The 27,997-nt window shown below is 39.3% G+C and overlaps 1 protein-coding gene and 1 long non-coding RNA gene across 2 annotated transcripts; one reads left to right on the forward strand and one right to left on the reverse strand.

The window, feature by feature from the left end:
* The first annotated feature begins 19 nt into the window (after positions 1-19).
* Positions 20-27,997, forward strand: LOC306882267 (neurotrypsin-like). The gene is made up of 14 exons (XM_079436782.1): positions 20-362; positions 2,153-2,195; positions 8,200-8,439; positions 16,686-16,824; positions 16,910-17,088; positions 18,057-18,204; positions 21,903-22,081; positions 22,248-22,389; positions 22,552-22,766; positions 23,814-23,955; positions 24,047-24,322; positions 24,414-24,536; positions 24,671-24,951; positions 25,718-27,997. Exons 1-14 carry the CDS (start codon positions 297-299, stop codon positions 26,035-26,037), a joined length of 2,493 nt encoding a protein of 830 aa, XP_079292908.1. The 5' UTR covers positions 20-296; the 3' UTR covers positions 26,038-27,997.
* On the reverse strand, positions 12,835-16,372 carry LOC306882268. Its single transcript, XR_013785231.1, has 3 exons — positions 15,873-16,372; positions 15,116-15,795; positions 12,835-13,053 (listed from the first exon to the last, which is right to left on the reverse strand). It is a non-coding gene; the product is annotated as an uncharacterized lncRNA (long non-coding RNA).

Below are 27,997 nucleotides of genomic sequence, written 5' to 3' on the forward strand. Positions count from 1 at the left end.
TTTATGTCCATAATCATCTGTAACTTGTTACTGTGGTGAAGGCTGCTGGAGCGGCGTCTCTTCTTTCAGTGTCACGTACCTCACAGTGGACAGTAAGGGAGGGGTGTCAATCGTGTCGTTGGACTTTTACAAGTTTACATGATGTTGTTTTGTTATGTCTCTTCATTTTCGTTATTTCCTCTTCCGTACATACTTTTGTAAACATTTTGAGGCGGGAAGGCGTCCCACTTTCCCTGAGTGCCCGCGGACAGCGATGATGGGACAGTTGTGCTGCTGGGTGTATAGTCAATGACAGGATGGATATCAGCGGGATGCTCTCTATTGCTGCTGTCCTTCGTTTCTCTATCGGTGTCTATGGGGAGGTAGGCAATGTAAACGCAGTTTTTTAGCTTTATTGACATATGGGTTCCTAGTCAGCTAACAAACAGTCAGTCTAGCTGTGATTTAACCTGAAAAAATTACGAACAACCCCTGACGTGATCCTGAGGTTTTAGTAGACAGTGGTTCAGACGGCGGCAAAAAAAAAAAAAAAGCTGGTTAATTGGCTAAATGTAACAAAAAATGTTGGGCTATAAAATGGCACAGTACATTTTTCTTCTTCTAAATGAGTAGTTAATGGAAGTCGACACGGTGAATTATGATCGACACATATACATAAATAATAACGAGACAATGAGGTGAATGTGCACATTTACATGTCCCTTATTAATCTGTTTCCACAATATCTTGAGTTATGTTTTTATTTTTTTTATATCTCGTATTGACCAAAAAACAAACAAACATTGAACCAGCCTAAGTGGTTTTCTGGTTTTAGCTGGTTTAAAATGAGCTTCAGCTGTTCTGTAGCTCTCCTTGCCTGATGAGCTGAAAAGTGGCAAACAGATCAGGCTGATTTAAGATGTTTCAGAAGAGATATATTAATAAAATAAACAAAACATTAATGAAAAAAAACATAACATAACACAATAATCCCTAACTAACTTACTAAAATATACATACCGTTTCATGTGCTGAATAAGTAGGCTACATCAGAAAATCAAAGCTTGACCCAATTGTCTTCGAATTATTTTGGATTTTGGTATTAAGAGTCAGGCTTTGTAATATTGTCAATAATATCTAAAATAAAAACATGCTTTCAGTTTTGTCTTGAGAATGTCTTTAGATCTGTTGTACAAAAAACAAGGAGCACATGGAGGTGTAGTTTATTAGGACAATAAGACAGTTAACGTGTGCTTGATGGGCTTTTTTTTTTGTCTTTATTACTTAAGTCTGAGTCTCTTGTATTGTATCGCATACTTAATCCCTGTTGATGGGAACAGGCATCACACTTTATTCTCAACCTGACTGCAGTACAAGCGAACGATGGGACGAGACGCTTGCAGTGTAGTTGGGATGAGAGAAAAGAATGATGCTCGTTCACTTCATCACACCCAGATCACACAGTAGTAATGGCTTGATGGTCATGAAAGTGTTCTTTGATCTCAGTTAAAGTACTGCTAAAGCAAAGCTGCTCTGCACTATTAACTCATGTCTTATGTGACATTTCCTCGTCGTAAAGCAACGGATACCTTTGATAACTTTCCTCCAGGGAGAAAACCTCTGACTAAGCCTTGCAGCTGGTTACGGGGATATAAAACAAACAAATGGTATACACTAAATATAAGGCTTGTTTTTTTTTTTTTTTTCATTTTTAAAGTCATAATTCATGCCTTTACAAAAAGTATCAAAGTACAGTGAGTATCAGATTTTAATACCTTGGTACTTTCTTAAATATATATGATACGACATTTACATTTAGCAGATGCTTTTATCCATATATAATAGAAGAGCATAAGCATGTTCATTAGAATGCTAAATTTGGAAACATGCTAGAGGAAAGTAGAGAAAGTTCAGAGAGAACTTCTTGAAAGTTGTGATAGTGTAGCAGCTTATTTCACCAGAGAGGAACGGAGAGGGTGAAGGTTTTGGAAGGTGACTTCATGCCTCATTGTGAAAGAACAACAAGGCACCACTCAGTGACTGTATTCATTTACTGTGGCATTTAAATGTTTCTTCAAGGTACTTCAAAGAATGCCATGGTAAATGGTCAAAAAACCATATGTCCGTGGTACTTTAAGTGAAAGAAGTGAACTGGCTGTTCTTTTCTTCATAGGCAGGACAAAGTGCTGTGTACCTGAATACACTGCAGAGCTCAGGTAGGCACTCTCTGCATTTAAAAGTCTATATATATATTTTGTTTTTCTTAAATGTTAAATAAAGGTGCAAGCTGGAATCCTTTTTTAAATGAGAATTGGCAATATACCTGCATCTCTTTTGTGTCACCATTTGCTTTGGAAATTAAATTATACCACCTAATTCAGACACATACTCATTACTAGTAGCGGCTGAAATGTCACAGTATTTTGTTATTGTAAAGAGCATCTCTTTCAATGCCAAAACCCACATCCCTTCTTGGCACTATATCTAATACAACATTAACTGATGCAAAACCACTCAGCTGTCAAGAGATACATTCATCGATGGTTCCCTACGGCAGAGTTAAAGAAATACTCAACCGCAACAATTGCTCCTCAGACAAGATTGCTATGGAGAGAAACACAATATTCAGTGTGCTTGTAAAACGTTTACTGATGACTGGATGGATGAGAAACAGCTGGCATTGATGGGCTTTTATAAATAGCTACACGTGTCATGTTCATATTCTGTGAACTTTAATGCTTTCCTTGTCTTCCAAGCCTGGACAGGTTTTGTGCTGACATCCTTAGGGCAGGATGCTGAAAAATACTCAACCTTCCCACAGAATCGTCAACCTACTCCCACTTCATGCTGGGGCAGTGTGAGATTCCTCTATGATTGCCTCATCTGTAGACTTATTTTACTCAAACCAGCAGTCTATGCTGTTAAACCTCTTATATTTAGTCTCTTGTGGTCCCACCAGGAGTCTTGTTGGTGGTCTTTATCATGCTCTATAACTGTAACACCATGGAAAATATGACTGGAACTCTACCCTGATGCTATTTCAGCAAATTGCTTTACTGTATGACCAGACCGACATACAGCGTGGAACCTGAGCTCTCACGAGACGAGACATGAGTGTGTACAAGAAAAGATTCAGGACTGTTGAACTATTAACCTGCCAGTGTACAAGAATGGAAACTATTTATAATGTCTAAACAAATTTTATTATCAAATGTTATAGTGTACAGAAGACCAATCATGCTAAAGCCATCAAAAGAAACACCAAAGATCAAATTTCTTCTCTACAGTTTTTGCTCTATGGTATTGTATTATATATATATATATATATATATATATATATATATATATATATATATACATATTTGTCGTGGCGTGAATGAGAACACAGATTCGGAAATGCTAGAAAGTTCCCCAGAGGGTGATTTATTAACACACAGACTGATCACACGTGCTTAGGTGAATGGTGCTCGGTGCCGTAATCCACTGCTCGTGGGGTGAAGTGTCGTGATGAGTGTCACTCTCCTGGGGTGCAGTCAGACTCTGTGAGGAATAAGGAGAAACAAGCATTAGTTCCGCCTGGAGCTCAGTTGCAACTCCCCTTGTGTGCCTCCTCTCCTGGCTTTTATGGCCGGTGGGAACGAGCTCCAGGTGCGCCACTCATCACGCATAGTTTTTGTTGTTGTGGGATCAGTGCGGAAGCGTGACTTGTGTATTCCCCCCCCCCAGGCGTCGACCTGGTTCTGTGGGGAAATACACAACTTGGTATTATGGGAGGGGAATTTGATGTTACCTGTCAGACCTGCCCAACCGGAACAGCCCCGGGAGAGTCCATCAGCATTCCCGTGGTCGGCCCCGGCCCGATGTTACACCTGAAAGTGGAAGTCCTGGAGTGCGAGGAACCACAGAGTCACCCGCGCGTTCGTGTCCTTTGCCTTGGACATCTATTGGAGTGGTGCATGGTCCGTGACGAGGGTGAAACGGCGGCCCCAGAGGTAGTATTTCAACTCCAGGACTGCCCACTTTATGGCCAGGGCCTCTTTCTCCTGCGCCGCGTACCTGGTTTCCACGGGGGAGAGTTTCCTGCTTATATAGACCACGGGGTGTTCCTCTCCATCCCGGAGCTGGGAGAGGACTGCGCCTAAGCCGGTGCCGGAGGCATCGGTATACAACGTGAAGGGGCAGCCGAAGTCTGGTGCATGCAGGACTGGGGAGGACATCAGGGGGCCTGGAAGGCGGCTTCCGTTTCCGGAGTCCAGAATATCTTCTCTGGCTGCTCCTTCCTTGTAAGGTCTGGCAGGGGGCAGGCTATAGAGCAGAAGTTAGGGATGAAGCATCTGTAGTAGCCCACCAACCCCAAAAATGCTCATACCTGCGTCTTATTGACGGGACGTGGGAACTTCTTCACCGCCTCGACCTTCCTTTCCTGGGGCATGATGAGCCCTCTTCTGATCTTGTATCCCAGGTATTTTGCTTCGGTGAGGCTGAGGTGGCACTTCTTGGGGTTGGCAGTGAGGCCAGCCCGCCGGAGCTCCATCAACACCCTCCGTAGACGCTCTAGGTGAGTCTCCCAGCACTCCGAGTGTATGATGACATCATCCAGGTAAGCCGCGGCGTAGGCTTGGTGTGGCCGGAGCAATATGTCCATCAACCGCTGGAACGTGGCAGGTGCCCCGTGCAGGCCGAAGGGTAGCACCTGGTAATGCCAGTGGACGTTGGGGGTGCTAAAGGCTGTCTTCTCCCGGGAGCTCTGGGTCAGGGGCACCTGCCAATACCCTTTAGTGAGGTCTAAGGTGTTGATGTATCGAGCTTTGCCCAGCCGGTCCAAGAGCTCATCCACCCCCGGCATGGGATATCCGTCGAAGGTGGAGACTTCGTTGAGCTTCCTGAAGTCGTTACAAAAACGGAAGGTGTTGTCCGGCTTTGGTACCATCACTATTGGGCTGGCCCAGGGGCTACGGGAGGGCGCGATGATTCCCAGCTGGAGCATCTTCTTTACTTCCTCCTCTATAGCCGGCCGGCGAGCTTCTGGTGGTGTGCGGATTTTGTGCTCAATGACTGTGGTTCTACCCGGGGTCTTTGTTTTTATTGATTTTACATTTAGATTATATTTGCTGTCATTTAACACTCACTTAATCTTTGAAAACATGAATAACTTAATATGAACATTTATTATATTATATTATATTATATTATGATAATCATTATCCATAATTATTCAGTTTTGAACAGGTTTGATAGGTTGAACAGTTTTTGGTTTGATAGATTGTTAGATACCCATGGCATCGTCTTCTGCTCCATCTGCTTGATTTAAATCAAAACAATCATAATGGATGGAGGTTTAAAAACGGCTCACATTGGAAATCCAATACTGTTCTCTGATGATAAACATGCTTTTTAAAAAGATGGGGAATGATACCGTGTCAGGTCTTTTTCAGTACAATATTTACAGTTATATTTGGGATAATGTAGACAGAAGAGGAGAGTGGAATAGATTTTCAGTGATATCCCAGCTCTAATATGCTTATCTTGACCGTCAGCACTTATCTCAGCTCAATAAGTCTATGCTAAAGCAATCTACTCAAGCAAAGACAGGGTTAGGCCACGTGTCCGCTGGGTGTATACGCATGCAGGTGTAAATACTTTTCTGGCGTTACCTCTGCAAGAAGTTTGGCCCATAATGCTCAGGGTATGAGATGGTCTCAACGCTTTCTCCCTGAGGGTTTAGCACCTGCTTCTAAAGAGAGACTAGGGCACGTTGGCCTCTGTTTGATCCTGCACAACACTATCTGATAGCAGACCCATAAATTCTCAGGAGCTTTGAGTGAGATTTCTAACATTTATTTGTGGTGGAAAAACTGTTGTTACTTGCCTACACAAATGTTGGATTTAATCTGAAATGATATGTGTTCTACTTCTCAGAAAACCTCTAATTGCTTTAAAGAGGGTCTTCTGGTAGTATTCTTTAAAACCTAATTTCATTCCCTTTTATAAATGCCTCCAAAGCACCCAATGAAGTGACTACTACTTCTTAAATATCCGTCTCCTGTCTAGGTGGATGGATTTAACATCGGTTTCTCGCTTGCACTTGCACAGTGGGCACAAAGCCCAGCACTTTCTCCCTTTCTAGTCACATTTCCAGAAATAAAATCAAGGACAGACTGGCAGCATATGCGGAACAGCATAAGAATGTTTCTACTAAGTTATGAATCGCTGTATTAAATGGTAGTTTAAATGCTTACAAATGAATTTTAACAGCCCACAGTAAAGCATGAAATTGGATTGTCGTCTTTACTGTGTTTCAGGACCCCTGCAACCCATAACATTTATTAGAAAATGCTCTCTCACAAGAGACTAGATCATGTAATTTGCTCGCTGTGGCCCAAAGTCACAATATTACTGTGTAATTGAATGGTTTTGATTAGAATCATTTGGATGAAGGATCTTCCTGATTATTTGACTAATGGTTCCAAGCAAGCAAAAGTACATTAGTAATCAAAATAATTCAATAATGTTAATTAGTTTGAAAATATGTGTGTCCTTGTGCCTAAACAACATGCACACACACACAAGACACTTGTTTTTATATAATATTATTTTATATAATAGTATTTAATCATTTAGAAGTGATAAATGATTGTCCATGAAGGCTGAAAGTAAAAAAAAACATTTCAGGTGTGCAGAATTATTAGGCAGGTTTTCTTTTACAAATAAAATATACAAAAAAAAAAGAGAATGAACTCAAGAATAAAAGTAAAAAAAAAAAGAATATTAAATGCTCATGAGAAGGATGCAATACTAATGCAATAATAGAATTAGCAAAGTTAAGGCATGACCATTGGGCAGCGAAATGCTCATTGGGTCAGCACGACACATTGCATTTGTGGAGACTCCAGGAAGGTTGCAGTTCTGGAAAATGATGGTGCTGGAGAATAAATGGTTCCTGATGGTTTCTGTCACGACACACATTGGGAGCAGGGAAACGCGGAGGCTAGAACTTCTTGAATAAACTCAGGGATCACTGGAGACACAGATGAACATGGAATGACAATAAGACCGGACACATAGGCAGGGAAGCACAGGGCTTATGAAGGGGAGACTTAATAACACAAGGCTGTGGACTAATAAACTAATCAACCAAAATGGGGACAGGAACAGGAACAAAACCAAATAAGGGCATAAGGAAACACAGGGAGCACGTGGAAACACAAGACACAGGGAAACAAGTCTGACCCAATGAGCATTTCTCTGCCCAATGGTCATGCCTTAACTTTGCTAATTCTATTATTGCATTAGTATTGCATCCTTCTCATGGGCATTTAATAATTTTTTTAACTTTTATTCTTGAGTTCAATCTCTTTTTTGGCTAATTTTATATGTAAAAGAAAACCTGCCTAATAATTCTGCACACCTGAAATGATGAGTTTTTTACTTTCAGCCTTCATTGACAATTATATATCACTTATAAATGATTAAATACAAAATCAATAGTAGTTATCAAGATTGATGTGGTTTGGAATTGGTCAAATGTTCTTGGAAATAAAATATGACCAGAATATCAACTTGCCTAATAATTCTGCACACACTGTAATAATTTATAATACTATGTATAATATAATAAAAATATTTTAATAAATAGTATATGATATAAAATATAAAAAATGTAATATATTTACTTTTTAATAAGGACCCTTATGCCCTTTTAATATTTGATTATTTTAAATATTACATTATTATTTGTATTATTTATTTTATATTATATTATTTATAATATTTAATTTTATTAGTATTATGCAAACACACATACACACACACATTGTATAACACGTTTGGATGTGTGACTCATCATAGCGGGTCTTCACAGGTCTTGCTGTTCCAGCAGTGCAGTAAGCCATCATTAGTGTCTCACACTGCTGTCCTCACCCTCTGCATCAAGAGGCAGCACTGTAGGGGTTTTCAGTGATAGAGAAAAAATTACAAAATAAGAGAGCTAATATAAGACCACCTTAGGTTTACACTGCCACTTTGAGTTAACACAAGGTCATTTTAGGTCATGCTTTTGCATTTTTTCATGACAAGAATTTTAAAATGAGTTGACCTTTATTTGCCACTGCATTAAAATTTCTTTTTTGCTCCGTCAAGGGCATTCTCTCATAAGTGAAATGCTGGATTTTACTTATGTCTTTGTGTGTGTGTGTGTGTGTGTGTGTGTGTCTCCCTTAGGTCCTCTGTCCTGCTCTGAGGGCTTCACTGAGCTGGGCTACAATGGATCTGTGTCTCAGACAGATTCTGGCTCTTCCTGTCTAAAATGGACTGACTTTCCAGACTACATGCTGCAGTACCCCAACCGTGGGCTGGGCGATCACAACCACTGTAGAAACCCTGACCGTGAATCCAACCCCTGGTGCTTTTTCAGACAGAAGTCAGGAGCTATCGGATGGGCCTACTGCGACTGCCACCAGGGTGAGCTCTCCTCTCATTGAGAGATATTTTACAAAAGTTCAATTTCATTACAGAGAGTCTAGCATGACTAACCTGTAGACATCAGAGATATGCTGTGACCCAACTAAGTAATAATTAGATAAATTATGCACTAAATATCTTATAGTGATATTAAACGCTCCCACAGGCTGGTACATTTGACAAAAGTGTAGGCTAGTTCTTAAAAAGTTTAAATATTATTATTCGCAAATTATTCACCATTATGACCAAAACATGCCTTTCTGGAGCTAATAAAGTCTAAATAAATGTATTTATTTATTTATTGGTTTATTTGTATAGAGACAGTACGGAAACATAATCTTAGCAGAAAGACTGAAAATATGCATTGTACACATAGATTGAAGATCAAGCTAAGTTGTACCTTAACAAAGGCTTTAAACTAAAACATTAAATGCTACACATTATAAACTCCTAGACATATTATACACTTTAAATAGGAACCTTTACATAAAAATGTGGTGTTAGAATACATAAATTCCATATTAAATCAACTGTCATTACAATTAAAATAGCTGCAGTACACACCAGTGTTGTTTTAATATCATTGAGATACTATTATAGTATTTACTATTTTTAATTAGTTTTATTTTTATATTTTCTGTTTCAGTTTTTAAGTTTGAATCATTTTGTTGTGTTTTTGCCTGTATTATCAGTTGTTTTATTTAGTTATTTTAGTACATCAAGTTAAACTAAATAAACACACAAAATATTGCCTTTAGCTGAAATAAAGTAAGTTCCAGTTTTTTGTATTTTATTTTATTTCATTTAAAATTTGGGTAACACTTTATTTCGATAGTACACTTTAGACATTCTACTAACAGTAAGTATCTTTGCAACTACACAGGGCCGCTGCTGGCCAAATGGGTGCCCTAAACAGGATTGAATTGTTGTGCCACCTCCCTCAAATATTATGGAAATAAAAAAAAACAAACACCTACTATAGGGGTCAAAATAGAAATTTAATAAAATATAAAAGTAAATAAATCTATTGTATTATTTACAAATTACAATTGTAGCTTTAGACAGTTACCTATGGCAGTAATACAGTTGTCTGATTGATTTTATGGTCTCAAGCACTCAGAAATCACGCAAAATAAAATTTAAGCAGTTTTACTAAGAAACCCATGGTTAATTTTTGTGAGGGTTGTGATGCATTTTGTTGAAGAAATTATAGAGGCTGTGTCATCGGTAGTAAAAAGGTGGCCAAAAATGAAAGATTAAGTGGATATTTGAATTAAATGTTTGGTCTATAGCCTATAGACCCTTTTTCTGCTAGTAAACATTGTGACGTTTTTCTGTGGGCAGAGGGCTTAAAGAGCTGATGGACGAAATACTGAAGCTAGACAGGCTAAATAGTCATACGCCCTCTGCAGAAATAATGAAAAAGCGTATCTTATTGTAGACCGAATTTGATCTTCTGTCAACACGCCAGGCTGAGTATCTCATCTCTAAGTCTTGGCATGTGTGTTATGAACACGGCGAAAAGGCTGGACGAATACTTGCTCATCAGCTGAGGCAAAGGACTGCCAATCAGACCATTCCTGCAATCAATGATGAGCTGGGCTCAAAAAATACTGATAGCTTAAAAATGTAGCAAAGGGAGGGATGGCACTCCCAAACTTCATGTATTACTATTGGGCAGCCAACATAAGAGCATTGTTATACTGGATAAATAATGACACCTCTGCCCCTGTATGGTTAATTCTGGAGGGGGCTTCAGTTGGGCCCACCTCACTGGCAGCCTTATTGTGTTCTAGACTACCATTTGCACAGCCCATCTCTAGCTTGACTTCTAATCCGGTTGTTATACATTCAACTAAAATGAATGTATAACAACCCGAGGCGTTAAATTCCCGTAAAATTCCCGAGGCGATGGTGACCGCTCACGGTCCTCCCGAGACAGCTGTGCTCGCTCACGAGGCTCCCGAGACAGCTGTGCTCGCTCACGAGGCCCCCGAGAGAGCGGTGTTCGCTCACGAAGCCCCCGTGAGAGCGGTGTTTGCTGATGTTCCTCACCCTGATGTGCCCCCTGAAGCGGTGGAGCCCACCATTGCCCACTCCAGGGTGGCAGCTCCACACTCACCGCGGTGGTGGCCGCCGGTTCTGCCCTGGGTCTCCATCCCGCCGGCGCTGCCTCAGAGCCCAGGTTCCCTTCCTCTACACGGGCCTGGCCCACCATCCCTCCCCCTGTTCCACCTCCCTCTGGACTTTTGGGGGGATCTTGTGGAACGTCTGGAGGGGTCATGTCACGAGTCCGGGCCCTGCGCTTCTCCCTGTCGCCACCAGAGGTCACCATCTCCCTTCCACCCAGACTCACCTCACGTAATCACGTACACCTGCCACATCACGTACACCTGTCACATTACACACACCTGTCCCACTCATTACACCCACAGCTGTTCCCAATTGCCACGGACTATTTATTCTCCCCTCTCCCACCACTCTGCCTGGTTGCGTTATTTGATAATTGTTATTTGTCATTGTAATGTTTCTAGTGTTTGGCTCTGGGCTGGGATACACGCACCTCATTGCCGTTTTTGTATCCCAGTCCTTTTATGTTTTGTTTTTTGTGCCGTGTTGGCCTTTTTGTTCCTGATTAAACTTGTCACCTGCACTTGGACCCTGACCTCATCTTTTCGCGGCGCTTCTTCGCCGTACTGTGACAGTTTTTATTTCAAGTAACAAAAGTTTTGTTATGGTTTTGGTTTAAGTTATTATAGTAAACTATAATAACCTTGGTACACACACACACACACACAAAAGTAAGAGAAAGACCTGGAATGTTCAAAATTATAGAAAAAAGAATGAAAAAACAAACAACATTTGGGGCTGTAGGCTTAGTGGCTCTATTCTAGCCTCATTTGACCTAAAAAAAGTTCCTATACTGGACCGTGGTGTTTGTGTTTATTAAGTGAACATGTCCTGGTGAGTTTTTGTGTCATAGCTGTCGTATTAGTGTAGATGTTGTACAGAAGCTGAGTGACGTTTATTACTGCAGTCACAGCACACAGCCACAGTGTGTCTGTCAGTGAGCTAACAGCAGTCAAGGATTCACTCTGTCCTCTCTTTTTATTGTCCTCTATTCATCTTCCCCTCTCTATGCATTTGTTGTCTAATAATCAGTCAGACTGCAGACTCGCATCACTCATCCTCATTTGTTACTTCTATTGGGAAAGTGTCTGTTTAGTCTCTGGATCTCTTTGTGCTGGTCTGTCATCACTTGGCTGTGTCTGTGGTTCAGTACTGAGCTAGTGTTGAAATCTGTTTGCCTTATCTCTGTGAGCTGTGATTATCTCTGTCTGCCACTCTCCTCCTTTTCTTTTCTATGCAATAACATTAAACATGGTTACAGACTCAAACAATTAGAGTGTGCATTTAAATTAATGTCTGTGTGAGCATGAAGTGTGGCAACAAGATGATAATTTGCAAGACACAGAGTGTTTCGAATGTGATCGTTTGTACTAATTATAGAGAGCTGATTCACAGAGTCTGTAAATGTAAATAGGGGAGGCAGGGGTAAGCTGTGCCACTTTTACTCAAGTTGTCCTCTAGTCAAGGAGAAAGAAGATAGAGGTAAAACCTAATTTCATTTCAGGATGTCTGCTCTCTGCTGAAATTAAAGGAGACAGCATCTGCAACATAAGACTATAAAAATAGGATTCTCAAAGAATAAAAAGTTCTGTATTCATACAGTGTATCATGTGAAGAGATAAATTAAATAATTGGAGAATATGTGCAAAATTTACCTTTCAAATTAAATTATGGCCATAAATTTAGGAAAGAAAAAAAAAAAAAAAAAAAACCTTTTTAACCCTCTGGGCCCTGAGGGTGTTTTGGGGGCCTGGAGAACTTTCAACATGCCCTGACATTTGTGCTTTTTTCAGTTGCTTATAAAAATATAAATGGCTAAAGTCTAATAACACTGTAAACAGCACAAACAGGGCTACACTAATATGTTAGCAGCATTTATGTACATGATTGTGTTTTTGAGAAAACAACGTTTATGCATGGTTAGTGAAAAACTAAAATTTTGAAGTCACTGAAATAAGACCATAAAACACATACAGAACAATTGTTTACAAGACTTTTGAGAACCGAATCTTGTAGGCTAGAATTTTTACTTCACAATTATGTGAAAATCATTCTGCTTACTCATTCACAGAAAACAATATATTGATTTACATTTTTAAAGACATGTTTTGTGATTGAAAGACAATATGCGAGGGAGTGGTAATAGTCTTGAATAGTAAGTGATTCTCACCTGAGAGACAAAGGGCCCTCCCCTAAAGCTGCTAATGGGCCATCAGTGTGACTGTGACTGAGGCAGGTAAGACAGAGTGAGGAGACTGAAAAAATGGGTTTTTAAAATGATTTGTATTTTATTTACAACACAGTATAATCAAAACATACATAATGAAGGTCAAAGACACATTATTGTGCACTGATCTAACCACAGAGATGTGAACAGACTTTGACTCGTTCCTGCAACAGATTCTGAACTTCTGATGTTGCTGCAGCGAGGAAAACAGTTGGAAGAGACTGAAAGTCAGCAGGATTCATCTGTGGTGCAGGTGTCTGATTCAATAAAATACAAACAACCAAAAAAAGAGAAAAAACATTTGTGAGCATGTTTATATCAGGAGCATCTATATATATATATATATATATATATATAGGTTTTGTAGTCATAGACTCATGCCCTTGAATACCAGTATAGTTTTGTAATCGATCTATGAGTATGTCATGGTCTATAGTGTTGAACGCAGCACTAAAATCAAGTTATACTAGCAATGAGATGCAGCCTTGATCTGAAGCAAGAAGCAAGTCATTTGTAATTTTAACAAGTGCAGTTTCTGTACTATGGTGAGGCCTGAAACCTGACTGAAATTCTTCATAGAGATCATTTTTTTGCAAGAAGGAGCACAATTGAGCAGACAACTTTTTCTAAAATTTTAGACATAAACAGAAGATTTGAAATGGGTCTGTAATTTGCCAGTTCATTAGAATCTAGCTGTGGTTTCTTAATAAGAGGCTTAATAACCGCCAGCTTGAATGGTTTTGGGACGTGACCGAAAGATAACGATGAGTTAATAATATTGAGAAGCAGTTCTTCTGCTACAGCTAACAACTCTTTCAGTAGTTTAGTGGGTACAGGATCTAATAAACATGTTGTTGGTTTAGATGCACTGATAAGTTTATTTAGCTCTTCCTGTCCTATAGTTGTAAAGCACTGTAGTTTTTCTTTGGGTGCGATGAATGAAGCTGAAATACTAGACGCAGTAGAATCTACATTTGTTATTGTATTTCTGATGTTATCTATTTTATCAGTAAAGAAATTCATAAAGTCATTACTATTAAACTGTGAGGGAATGTTTAGATCGGGTGGTGTCTGTTTATTTCTTAATCTAATTTTGGTTATTATCTATGATTTTGCGGATATGCTCTGCCCTGGAAGCTTTTAGAGCCTGTCTATAGCGGGACATACTGTTTTTCCACGCAATTCTAAAAACTTCCAAGTTAGTTTTTCTCCATTTGCGCTCAAGATTATGAGTTTCTTTCTTGAGAGAATGGGTATAACTGTTGTATCATGGCGCAGTACATTTTTCTCTAACCTTTTTCAATTTGAGGGGGGCAACAGCTTCTAATGTATTAGAGAAGATAGTGCCCATGTTGCTAGTCATTTCGTCTAGTTCATGCGTATTTATGGGTACACAGAGCAGTTGAGATAAATCAGGCAGGTTATTTGTGAATCTGTCTTTGGTGGCTGGAACAATAGTTCTGCCCGGACGATAACGCGGCGCCATATAACTAATATCAGTAATACGCAGCATGCACGATACAAGGAAATTATCAGTAACATTATCACTTTGAGGTACGATATCTATATCGGTAAGATCAATTCCATGCGATATAATTAAATCTAGCGTATGATTAAAACGATGAGTGGGCCCGGTGACGTGACTCCAAAACAGTTTATTAGGTCAGTAAACTCAAGTCCTAACGCATCATTTGTATTATCAACGTGAATGTTAAAATCTCCGACAATTAGCACTTTATCAACATTAACCAACAGATCTGAGAGGAAATCTGCAAATTCTTTTAATCTGTATATGGCCCTGGCGGTCTATACACAGTAGCCAGAGCAAGAGACAGGAGAGATTTATTTTGCATATCTAACAGTGTAACATTAAGCAGAAGTATTTTGAATTAGTTAAACCTCCTGTATCCTGTTTTCTGAGTAACATTGAGAATATCACTATATATTATTGCAACACCGACGCCAGGACCAGTCTGATGGGGTTCATGTTTATAACAGTATCTTGGTGGAGTAGACTCATTTAGACCAAAATATTCATTTGGTTTCAGCCAGGTTTCAGTCAGGCAGAGTACATCAAAATTATTATCTGTGATCATTTCATTTACAATAACTGCTTTGGGTGCGAGTGATCTAATATTTAGGAGCCCAAGCTTTAAAAATAGTTTAAAAATAGTTTCTAGATCCTGCATTAAATTTATATTTTGACCTTGCTATTCGGGGAACAGACACAGTCTGTATAGATTGGACAACGCAAGTACTTCTATCATTTAAGTGGGTAGAACAAAAGTCATCATAGCAGTTATTTAAGAATTGGCTTACTAGTCATATGGAGCGTAGCGTCCTGGAGATGTTGTCCGACAGGAGTTCCGCTCCGACTCTGCTGGGGTGCAGGCCATCAGCACAGAAAAGCCTAGGACGCTCCCAGAAAAGATTCCATTTATTAACAAAGAGCAGTTTCTGTTCTTTACACCATGACAATAACCATTCGTTTAAAGAAAACAGTCTACTGAACCTTTCGCTTCCTCGACGATACGTGGGAAGCGGTCCTGACACGATGATCGTCGTCGCGGGCGATGTGCTGTGTACCGTCTCGATCAGGCTCCTGGAGTCCCTCTTCAGTGTCTCCATCTGCCGCAGCTTGGTGTCATTAACCCCCACGTGCAGCACGACAGCACCGATGCTCTCATCGCCCTTCAGGATCGCGGGTATCTGTGCAGAAACATCGAGAACACGAGCACCGGGGAAACAGTGAGTGTGCACTTTACCTTCAGCTAACGTAGCATGGACATGCCGGACGATGGAGTCTCCGACGATCACAGCATCGCGTTCCATCTCACGGAGGGGAGCGAAGCGGTTCCGGGTGGAGATATCAAAGACCGGAGGCGGCGGAGGGGGAGAGGTCGTCGCCCCGGGGCTTGGCTCGCGTCTTCCGCTGATGGTACACCCAGGGTCCGTGGCGTCCTGGCGCCGGAGTGAAGGACATCTGGGAAGATCGCGTCCTGGGTGCACAGGGTCTGTGCAGTGAAACACACGGAGTAGAGGTGGTGGGAGTGTTAACAGCGTGCTGTATACTTACCCCGGACTTGTGAGCGTCAGCCCGGGATGTTTCCAGCGCGGCTCTCCACTCTCTCAGCTGGGCCTGCTTCTCCACCAGGTCGCGGATCTGCTTATCCACAGCCTCCAGCTCCAGCTGCACCGAATGCAGCTCGAATGTTTCCTCACCTACACTCAAAGGTAGACACAAATCCGCCATTTAAGCAAGTAAGAGTGAAACAATGGTAATGTGTGTGAATAGAGTATTAGCAATCTAAGCGAGATTAGCGGCAGCCACGCTGCCGATGCTAACGGGCTATAAGCTAATAGCAGACACGAGAAATCAAAATAAAACTTGTGATAACAAGGCACTCTGATTGGTTTTGTTTTAGAATGCTATAGTGGATATATTCACACGTTATCGAAACAAACATGATAGTGTATAAAATTGTTTTTAAGATAGAAAATAGACGATAAGGAATCAACTTGACGGAGCTCAAACTCAAAACACGCAGTCACAAATCACATTATCCCATTCCAATCTCTCATTTTGTTGCATATTTTTTCCATAAACCTTCAGAAACAACATAAATCAGCCAATAAACCAACCATATATAATATAATATAATAAAATATATAAAAATGTTAGAATGTTAAAAATGATGAAGAGAGTGGGATAAGAAAAAAATAAATATAAATAATATAAATATTGTTTTATAATTAAATGCATTATTTTTATTTTTTTATTTTGCTTTTTTGTTATCTCTCTCGAAACCTAAAAGTTAAAAAAGTTTTTTTTAACACATTATCATTCCTAAATTCCTGAATATGTTTGATTCTGCATCCTTTCCTCCAGGTGAGGTGCGGTTGGTGGGGGGTTCTTCTAATAAAAGTGGTCGTCTTGAGGTGTACCTGTATGGCCGGTGGGGAGCAGTGTGTGACACCCACCTGACTGATCGAGATGCCAGTGTGATCTGTAGACAACTGAGGCTCGGGTATAAGCTGCAAACTCTATTCCTTATCAGCTAGAGGCTCTGTACTGATTTGCGTGTCATTTAATTACCTGCTAACTCCCAACAGTGAAATCGGCACTGCGCTTCGGCATTCTTATTTCGGCCCCGGTTCTGGTCTCTTTCACTTTGAACGTCTTGGCTGCCATGGCAATGAAGATTCTCTGCTGAAGTGCCGGAGCAGGAAATATATCTCTGGTGACTGTAACCATGGAAATGAGGCCGGAGTAGTGTGTGCCATACCTGAGGGTAAGTTTGTTTAATTTGAGTGGGTTATTATTATTATAGTCATTGTCACATGAGCCTTCAGAAATCATTTTAATATGATGATTTGCTGCTAAATAATCTTTTTTTTTATGATTATCAATGTTGCATAGAGTTGAACTGCTTAATATGTTTGTGAATAGGATTCTTTTATGAACAAAAAGAATATAAATTATTTGAAATATTAAAATTTTATAACATTAGAAATGGCTTTACTGTAAATTTTGATCAATTAAATGTATCCTTGCTTTAAAAATAAATAAATAAATTTGTGACCCCAAAGTTATGAACAGTATATATTTTTTAAAACACAAATTACTTACACATTGCATTACATACTTAACTTTAATTTGCATATATATATATATATGCAAATTAAAGTTAAGTATGTATTTATTTATATATATATATAGAAAAATATTATTTTTGTCGCATGCTCTCAATTTAATTTCTCAGAGTCACAGTTCATAAAGCAGCAGCTGAGCTTCCTGTAGCTGCTGATCATACTATTTCAACTATATTTTCAACAGTGTTATAGTGTAGAAAGGCCTTCTGTGAAGCTAAATGAAAACAAAATTCATGAGAGACAGAAGTAGGGTCATAAACAGTGTGCCTGTTGTAATTGGATGGTTTGCTAGAACAGGGTCAGGTATATTTAGAGAGAGCTGTGAATTATTCACACAGAAACTTTAGGAAGGAGAAAGCAATCTGAGAGGGCTGAGGCTTTGCCAAGAGTCCTTACACATGTCCCCATCCTTTACCATACACGCATACATGCTTTAAAGCATTATGCCATATGTGGGAGACCTATGCCTTGTAAAGGGGTTCCCTACTGAAGCATATATAGAAGAGCTTCTGCTCTCAAGAAGTGTGAAATGTTAGACTAATTATTTGTCCAATGCATCCTCCACTGCAGTGAATAGATTAATTGATTGGACTTTTGTTTTGTTTAGGCAATGGTTCCCCCCTGAGGCTTGTGGGAGGCCTTGAGGATTTCGAGGGGCGCGTGGAGGTGTACCATAACGGGAGGTGGGGTACTATCTGTGATGATGAATGGGATGATATTGATGCTGAAGTGGTCTGCCGACAGTTGGGACTGGGGTAAGGAATCTGTCATAACATGTATGTCCATGCTATTTGCACTAAGGGCAAATAGCAATAGATGCTTTTTACACTGAGTGTAAATAGCAGCATTTTTTAAGTATATGTTATTTACACTGAGTGCAAATAGCTATAGATTCTATTTACACTATGTTAAAATAGCAAGATTTTCTGCTATTTATACTGCTTATTGCAAATAGTGGCATTTATCTGCACTTCAGTATTGTAGTACAATATAAAACAGTACGCAATAATAATGTATTGAGTGTAAATTATAGTTTTAATTCAAATTATTAAATGGATGTCACCTTATTGGGGCAATAAAGCCCTCACTACACCTACCCTAACCCTACCCGATACTTTATTTTCAACTTTTTGATTATTTTCTTAATTTTTATTGAAAATAAATACCTTTCCGATGCGATATGACATTTGAAAAGGGAGAAAAAAATTTCAGCAAAATTTCAAACTCGGGTCGATCACATCAAGAGCACACACCTTACCATCTGAGCCACTTAAACTAGATTCAAGATTCAAGAGTTTTATTTGTCACATACACAATTATACAGAGTATAACCAGCAGTGAAATGTAGGTCAGGTCCGCTCCAAGGACAGTGCAATTATAAAGTATACAAATATTAAGAAGAAGGACAAACATAAAATAAAATAAAAGATAAGATAAAATAAGATAAGATAAAAAAAATATGAATATAAATGTGCAGGTCAGTATGTTGTTGACAAATAGTAATGAGAGGAATGTGCAAAAAATAATGTGCAAAAAGTTGTACAGGGTATTTGAATTGCAGCAATATGAGGTAGAGAAAAATTATGAATAGCTTATTGATATATGATATTTACATGGAGAAAAATTATGAATAGCTTATTGATATGGTGATATTACATGGAGCCAAGTGATATTATGACACAGAGTTAGAGTTTAGGAGCCTGATGGCCTGGGGGAAGAAGCTCCTCCTAAGTCTCTCAGTTTTTGCCATCAGGCTACGGAAGCGCTTACCAGATGGAAGCAAAGTGAATAGACGGTTACCAGGGTGATTAGAGTCCTTGAAGATTTTAACAGCTCTATTTTTGCAGCGTTTGAGGTAGATGTCCTGCAGAGAGGGGAGAGCAGACCCTGAGATGCGCTCAGCTAAGCGCACAACTCTCTGTAGTGCTTTGCAGTCCTGATTGGAGCTGTTTCCATACCACACTGAGATGCACTGAGTCAATACACTTTCTATGGTCCCTGAATAGAAAGTTTTCAGGATTGCTGGTGAGACCCTGAATTTCCTCAGCTGTCGCAGATGGTACAGTCTTTGCCTGGCTTTCTTAACCTGTGTTTGGATGTGTGTAGTCCAAGTCAGGTTCTCGGAGATGTTTACACCGAGGTACTTGAAGCTACTCACCCTCTCCACAGGGGTCCCACTGATCCTGAGAGGAGAGTAGGGCTGCTGCTGTCTCTTCCTAAAGTCCATGATCAGCTCTTTAGTTTTCCCCACATTCAGAGAGAGACAGTTGTCCTGGCACCATGATGTGAGTCTCTCTACCTCATCCAAGTATGCGGTCTCATCGTTGTTGGAGATGAGGCCCAGAACCACAGTATCATCAGCGAATTTGACAATGGATGTGGAGCTGTGAGAGGACACGCAGTCATGCGTGTAGAGAGAGTAGAGCAGGGGACTCAGGACACAGCCCTGTGGGGCTCCTATGTTCAGAGTGATGGAGTTTGAGGTGAACTGGCCAACTTTCACCACTTGAGGTCTGCCGGTGAGGAAGTCTTGAATCCAGTCACAGAGTGAGGAGTTTAGGCCGAGGTCTGTGAGTTTAGATGCCAGCTTGATGGGGACTATAGTGTTGAAAGCTGAGCTATAGTCAATGAATAGCAGCCTTACATAATTCCCATTGTTGCTGTCCAAGTGTGTGAGGGAAGAGTGGAGAACGTGAGAAATGGCATCGTCCGTGGATCTATTTGGGCGATAGGCAAACTGAAGAGGGTCCAAAGTATCAGGGATGGAGGAGCAGATGTGGCTCTTTACAAGTCTCTCAAAAACCTTCATGACTATAGATGTGAGGGCAACTGGGCGATAGTCATTCAGGCAAGAGGGTTTATTGTTCTTTGGCACAGGGATAATAATGGATTTTTTTAATGGAGTGGGAACCACGGAGGTAGCAAGGGACTCATTAAAAATGGAAGTGAACAAACCAGCGAGCTGATCGGCGCAGGACCTCAGAACACGGCCGGTTATCCCATCAGGACCGGCTGCTTTCCTGACGTTCACTCTCTTTAACGCCTTCCGAACCTCATCCTCCGATACGGTGATTACAGGATCATCGCTGCGCTGCCTGCTGCTTCCTGACGCGCCGCCGCCGTTGCCATCGAAGCGGCTGTAGAAGATGTTTAACTCGTCGGCCAGCAACGGATCTGCTCTCACCTCCGCGGAGGATTTGTTTCCGAGGTCACAGATGGTCCTCATGCTAACTAATGCTAAGCAAGCATCTTTTTTGAGTCTTGACTATCCCAATCACACATTGGTGGGCGGAGTTAGTGTAAATAGCCTTTGCCAACAAGACGGGCTATTTGCACTTTTATACCAAGGACCTCCAAATATTAGCGGTGTATAAATTTGTACTGTGTAAGAAAAAAAGTTTAAATGAAAAACAGATTGCATTTTTTGGTGTAAAAAAAACAAACTGTGATGAGATATTTGACTTTAGACCAGAAAGAATTAAACTGTAGTAATATCAAATTTCCATTTGAAAATACCCATGTCTTATAGCATCAGTGCAATGATCTGCACATTGATCTGTTGCAAGGTCTTCTAATGTTGCTTGAAATCTTTTGTATCATCATCAGGATGTTACTGAGCTGTTTTTGTTTGTTTAGTAACATTTAGATACGCTTTGCACACATCATTCCATTAAAAGCTTTTCCAAGAACTGGGAGGCACTGATGATGTCATGCACAAATCAGTGCTGACTATAAGGACTGTCCTTTTTACACACACAAAAGCACACACTAGCACAGCAAGTGAACTTTATTAATAGATGAATGGATGGAGTGTATAAATGATTGATGGGGTGCAGGGAATCACTCCATGAATCTGCAGTGGGATAGAAAGCAACTGATTTTACCCTTCACTATTCCTGTAACATACAGTTTTCAGTACATCAGTCCTGATTTTGAATGGTTTTGCGATGTAAGTATCATTACAAACTTATGTAAATAAACTAAAATGGTATGCCTTTATATCTCTCTTTCTCCTTATGATCGTTTTAAAGAAGTTAATGCTATTATTCAGCAAGGATACATTAAATTAAACTTTTTATTCATCACAGAACCCTGTAATGAAATGTATCATGGTTTCCTTGAACTGTTTTCCACATTGATAATAATAAAAAAAAGTTTTAAGCACTAAATTAGCATATTAAAATGATTTCTGAAGGATATATGACAACGAAGACTGGAAATTCAACTTTGCCATCATAGGAATAAATTACATTTTAAAATATATTAAAATATAGATTTTTAATTGTAATAATATTTCACAATATTACAGTTTTTACTGTACTTTTGATCAAATAAACACAGCCTTGGTGAGTGTAAGAGACGTCTTTCAAAACATCTTACCGACCCCAAACTGTGTATCAGTGTATCATAATTGTTTTATGAGAATGAATCACAGGCGTGTGTTTGTTTTTAGTGGTGTACCAAAGGCATGGACATGGGCACACTTTGGGCAGGGCACTGGGCCTATCATGTTGGATGGAGTGCATTGCACAGGAAATGAGCTGTCTCTGGAGGAATGCCCTCATGCACCCTGGAGCCAGCACAACTGTGATCACATGGAGGATGCTGGAGTCTCTTGCAACCCGTTTACAGGTGAAGATGACACAAACTGTTTCAGACTGATACGAGCTGTCTCAACTGTGTCTTTATGATAACGCATTTACAGTACTTCAAGGACCAAAAACCGTTTTACTTATCACCATTTTATTTGTGTGTATAAGTGTATTGATTAAACGTAGACATGCTAATGCTGCTGTAGATGGAGTGTTGCGTCTAGTAGGAGCTGATAGCCCATGGGAAGGACGCCTTGAGGTTTATCACGCTGGAGAATGGGGCACAGTGTGTGATGACAACTGGACCGGACGTCACGCCCAGGTGGTGTGTCGACAGCTGGGTTATCGGTAAGCTATGTTTTTGGACTGGTTGATAACATAATTCTTGAATGTAAGCATATAATTTGCTACTTTGAAGTAATTAAAAGCAGTACATTTCAAGTTTGACCAGGAGGTTTGTTTCATTTAGCTTTCTGGTCTGCTACTGCATTACTGCTATTTGTCCAACAGAGGGCAAGCTGAGGTGGCTCCAGATGGGATGTATGGAGAGGGTACAGGGTTGATCCTGCTGGATGAGGTGACATGTGAAGGGGGAGAGAGCTCTCTGCTGGACTGTGCTCATGGTCAGTGGGGGCAGCATGACTGCTCTCACAGTGAGGATGTGGGCATTCGCTGTGAAAGAGAAGGACAGAACAATGAGATCCCTGAAGTGGCTCCTGCCACAGGTGCGGAAAGTCCATGTAAAAACTTTTATTAGTGTTAGGCAAGGCAAGTTTATTTATATAGCACATAAAAGGAAGTGATATAGTCATTAAAAATAATAATAAAAACAAGGAATTAAAAAAAATATTATTTCCAACCTTTTTTTTTATTTTCAGGAAGTGGGAGCGGCAATATATATATATATATATATATATATATATATATATATATATATATATATATATATAACAATTATAATTAAGATAATCCATAATTACAAAAAATGAAATAAAATAAAATTCAATAACTTTGTGTTCTTCAGGGTTTACACTTTTCATTACCAATGACTTTACATGACAGTCATTTGTAATTTACAGGGATTTTAAAACGATTATTTACTCAGAAATAGCCATTTCTTACCTATTAAAATAATTTTTATCTTAACGTAACTATAAAACTTTACATGACTTCTTAAGATTTTATCAATTGACATCAAAAATTTAAAATTCTCTAGTACATCCAGGTTTCTCAAGACATGAGAACCATGGTAAATAAAAACGGCAGATGTTAAGGGAACAAAATTAAAATAAGAAATGTCAGCTTAGTTGATTTTTAAGCTGTTTTAACATATTTAAAGCTTGTTTTGTCTTAATTTACATCATTTGAATCCATTTTGAGACCCGCTTGGAGGTTTGCTGAGGCTCTCTAATGGGTCCCGGCTCCCTGATTGACCCCTTTTAATTTTAGCAGTATAATGTGATGTGTAATATGACATTTAAAAGACATTAATTAACACTTTTAATTATTATATTCATATAAATATACCATAGGTGTTTTCTGTCATTTCTAATTAGGCACCAAATTCTAGTACTGAATAATAAGAGAGCCTATTATCCTTAGTCTATTAAATATTTTTGGGGAATATAATTTTGCATCCCATCACCCTTTAAAAAAGACAAGGAATTTACACTGCAACTTTTTTTAAATTCTCAATCATATAATGCACTGCTTATCCAGGTATATAGAGGTCCATCTTTTCTGTGCTGTTTCTAGTTATGCTGTGGTTCCAGGTCCCCTGGTGAGGCTAGTAGATGGCGAGAGCCGTAAGGAGGGCCGCATAGAAGTCTTTATTAATGGCCAGTGGGGCAGTGTGTGTGATGATGGTTGGAATGACATTAACGCTGGAGTTGTCTGCAGACAGCTAGGATTTGTGTAAGCATGTTTCATGTGTTCAAAGAAGATAAAGACACATCCTAACATTGTCAGTCACTTATTTGTTCCTCTTTCCAATTTTCAATTTCAGGGGGGTCTCGAAGGCCCGCTCCATGGCTTATTTTGGTGAGGGTCAGGGACCCATCCATCTGGATAATGTGAAGTGTGTTGGGACAGAGGCTTCATTGGGTGAGTGTTCAGCTGTAGGCCCTGACGCCCATGATTGCAGGCACAGTGAGGACGCAGGAGTCATCTGTGACTACACCACTGAACCCGTAAAGTACAGAAGCATGAAGCAGGAATGTGGTTTGAGACCCAACACACAAAGACGCAGGAGAAGGATCATTGGAGGAGACAAGTCTCTACGGTAATGAACATTACCACTAGCATTGTAACGTGCATTATATTTATTAAGCTCTGTTTTTATTGTTTATTAACCATCTGTGACTGACGTGTAGGGGAGACTGGCCGTGGCAAGTATCTTTGTGGCTTAGGTCTCAATCGAAAGGCACCCATCCACTTTGTGGGGCGACTCTCATCAATTCCTGTTGGGTCATTACTGCTGCTCATTGCTTCAAGAGGTGATAGAGAGACTCTACTGACATCTAGTGGCTGTACAGAGAACGACAAACACTTTACTTTGTTACAATGTTTGTTATTCATGACAGTTTGGCAATAAATAAACATGCTGTGCATGAATATCTCTTTTTTTCAGGTTTGGTTCAGACCCGTCCCGTTATGTGCTGCGGCTCGGCGACTATCACACAGAGGAGAGGGACGACTTTGAGCGCTCCCTCTCTCCTGAGCGCATCGTGATCCACGGGAAGTACCACAGCCAGGGCTGGGAGTATGATATTGCCTTACTGAAGCTGAAGGGCACAGATGGGAATTGTGTGGCCTTTAACCCACACACTAATGCAGTTTGCCTTCCACCTCAGAGCAACAGGAGGGGCAAGAGGCCTATCGCCTGTGTTATCACTGGATGGGGTATTACAGGTACTGCAAGCTAAAACATATTTAGAGAAATACATTTCTGGACACGCTTATGATGGCTAATAGTTTCCTATTGGAATGGAAGACCTAAGCTAATAATTCTGGGTAAAAAGCAATATAAAGTATTAGTATTATTATTTACAAACAAAATGAGTAAAATAAAATAAAAACGTTTTGCAAACCAAATACATATAATGTTAAAATTTAAATATAGAACTGTTCAAAAGTGGGAGATTTTCTTTGTCTCTTATGTTCACCAAAAATACAGTAAAACCAGTAATATTGTAAAATATTATTACAAATAACTTTTTTTATTTTAAAATATACTTTATTCCTGCGATGGTAAATCTAAATTTTCAGCAGCCATTACTGCAGTCTTCAGTGTCACATGATCCTTCAGAAATCATTCTTATATCCTGATTTGATGCTCAGGTAACATTTCTTATTATTATCAGGGTTGAAAACTAAAACTCTTTGATTATTAAAGTTCAAAAGAACTGCATTTATTTGAAATAGAAATCTTTTGTGACATAAAAGTCTTTACTTTCACATTTGATTGCTTTTCAATTTAATGATTTTTTTTTTTAAGTTAAATTTCTTAAAAAAAAAAATATATATATATATATATATATATATTACTGATCCCAAACTTTTGAATGGTAGTGTATATTTTGATACTTAAAAGAATATTTAAATACTTCAAAAAGGTGTTTTAAAATACAAAGTTCTAATAGGTGCTAATACTTTCTCTTCTTGTATCTTGTATTAGACTCTGAGTATTCCCGAACACTGCTGCAGGCCTGGGTTCCGATACTGCCCTCCTGGAAGTGTAAAAAACGTTACGGCAGTCGCTTCACCAGACGCATGTTGTGTGCCGGCAGCTTGTCGAACCATCGCCGTGTGGACAGCTGTCAGGGTGACAGTGGGGGGCCTCTGGTGTGCCAGGGCGAGGCTGGCCACTGGATGCTCACAGGAATCATCTCCTGGGGTCACGGTTGTGGTGACCCCACCTATCCCGGTGTGTACACACGGGTCAGCCGGTTCCTGAAGTGGACAGAGAAAGTCACCCACAGCACTGGAAAAGCGTGATGTTACAGTGTTAACATTAAAACCACTTACCGCCTTGTATAAAATATATGTTATGTAATGCCTATGAAGGGATCACCAGCTGGCCATTAGGTTTAAAGCTGGTTTGATCCTGTTTTATGTGTTGCACATTTTACTACTTGCACCATGCCATTTCAGTTCCATTTCTGTACACTTGAAGCATCGTGCACATGCACAAGAACATGAAGTCACATGTTTTTGAGGGACAGCTGCATTAAGTGAGCGGAGTTTCCCGGCATTGAAAGATCTTCAGTGGATAAGCCTTTGTAAATAAGTAATTTTGCACTAATCTGCATGCCATATAAATGGAGCATCTGTGAGAGGTCTGTGTTCGGGTCTGGCTCTTCTGGATCAGGTTCTTAAATCAGTTCACATATTGCACTTAAACATATTATTTTATTTTTTGTTTTTTTAGTTCTGTGATTTAATTACGATAAATAACGGCATGCTTGTACGTAAAGATTCATCAACATTCCACTTGTATGTTGGTTATTTGTACTCTTGTTGTAGGTGAATAGGGTATGACTACCATTATTGAGCTTTTAATTTAGCAGAAAACCAGTCTCAGAAAATATTATGTTCAGTTTATTTATACATATAGCAATGCAAAGATTTTTCTCAAGCACTATTGTGATAATATCAGTGATATGAAGTATTGGATTGTTAATCGTCAGGATATTATGGAGTCCCTATAGGGGGATATGGTGATGGACAAAATATGACAGCTTTTGCGTTCACTTGCCAACTGCTTATGTTTCCTTGTGAAACTTTGCATGTGCTTGCCAAACATTTGTTTTTGCAAAGTTTTATGTTTCCTTGTGAAACTTTGCTTTTGCTCACTGAACGTTTGTGTTTCTTGCAAAAGTTTTATGTTCCCCAAGAAGCTTTGCATTTTATGAATGAACAAAAAACTGGTCATGGAAATACCACGATGGAGCGGAAACTATCGATTTAATGTTTTTGCAAAAGAATGCAAAGTTTCTTGGGGGAACACAATACTTCTTGTGAAAGAATGAATGCAAATTATTGCCAAAGCATTGAAATATATTTTTTCCATCAACGTGTTCCTAGTTAATAGTGAGAATTGGTCCTTAAACTAAAGTGTTTAAACCTGAACTACGCACAGTTATTTCACACATGGTCAGAATCTGCTGCTGAATGATCTTATGTTACTTTTGCTTCCTGCAATGTTCAGCCTTTTCTGTAGACAGGTGTTTATTCAGGTTTACTCTTGTATTTATTTATATAACAAGAAGACATAGGTTTATAAATTCATTGTTTATTGCTTTAATTGATGAATTGAGCTATAACAGTGGTGATGTTTTGTTCCAGTTGGTGTCCCAGTCAAGAAATACTGAAATTATGCATAGACAGAGAGAAGGAGAAGATCACTTTTGTAATTATTCAAGTATACTTCTTTCTTTTCTTTCGTTCTTTCTTCTTACACAATTCCAAGTACAATTCCATGTAGTCCAAATGGTTCAAATGAAGTAGACGCTTTGGTTCTTATTAAACTATTAACAGTCTGTTATTAATCAATCCCAAACAGAAACTTTGATGTAATTATGTAAAAATGTAAAGGCTGCTAATATGCCATATTTAGCCTTGGTTAAAAACTGGTTTAGAAAAACTGAATAGTAAGATGTTTAGACATCAAGTTGGGAAAATGAGATAAACTGAAAAACAATGCATGACCTTGTCTCCTAATTATGATTATTATTTTTTATTCTGCAAAATGGTGATGGGAAAGCAAAAACAAGTCAATCAAAAATGTGGTGTAATATTATCTATTTCCAACACATTGTGATTGTATTAAATGTTGAAAATCATCATTGACCATATTAACTACATTAGAACAGGCTAATTGAAAATCAATATATGAAAGGGGTTTGAATATGAATTATTGTTAATATACAATAAATATCTCTCTCTCTCTCTCTCT

This window comes from Barbus barbus, assembly GCF_936440315.1.
Source record: "Barbus barbus genome assembly, chromosome: 16".
Lineage (NCBI taxonomy): Eukaryota > Metazoa > Chordata > Actinopteri > Cypriniformes > Cyprinidae > Barbus > Barbus barbus.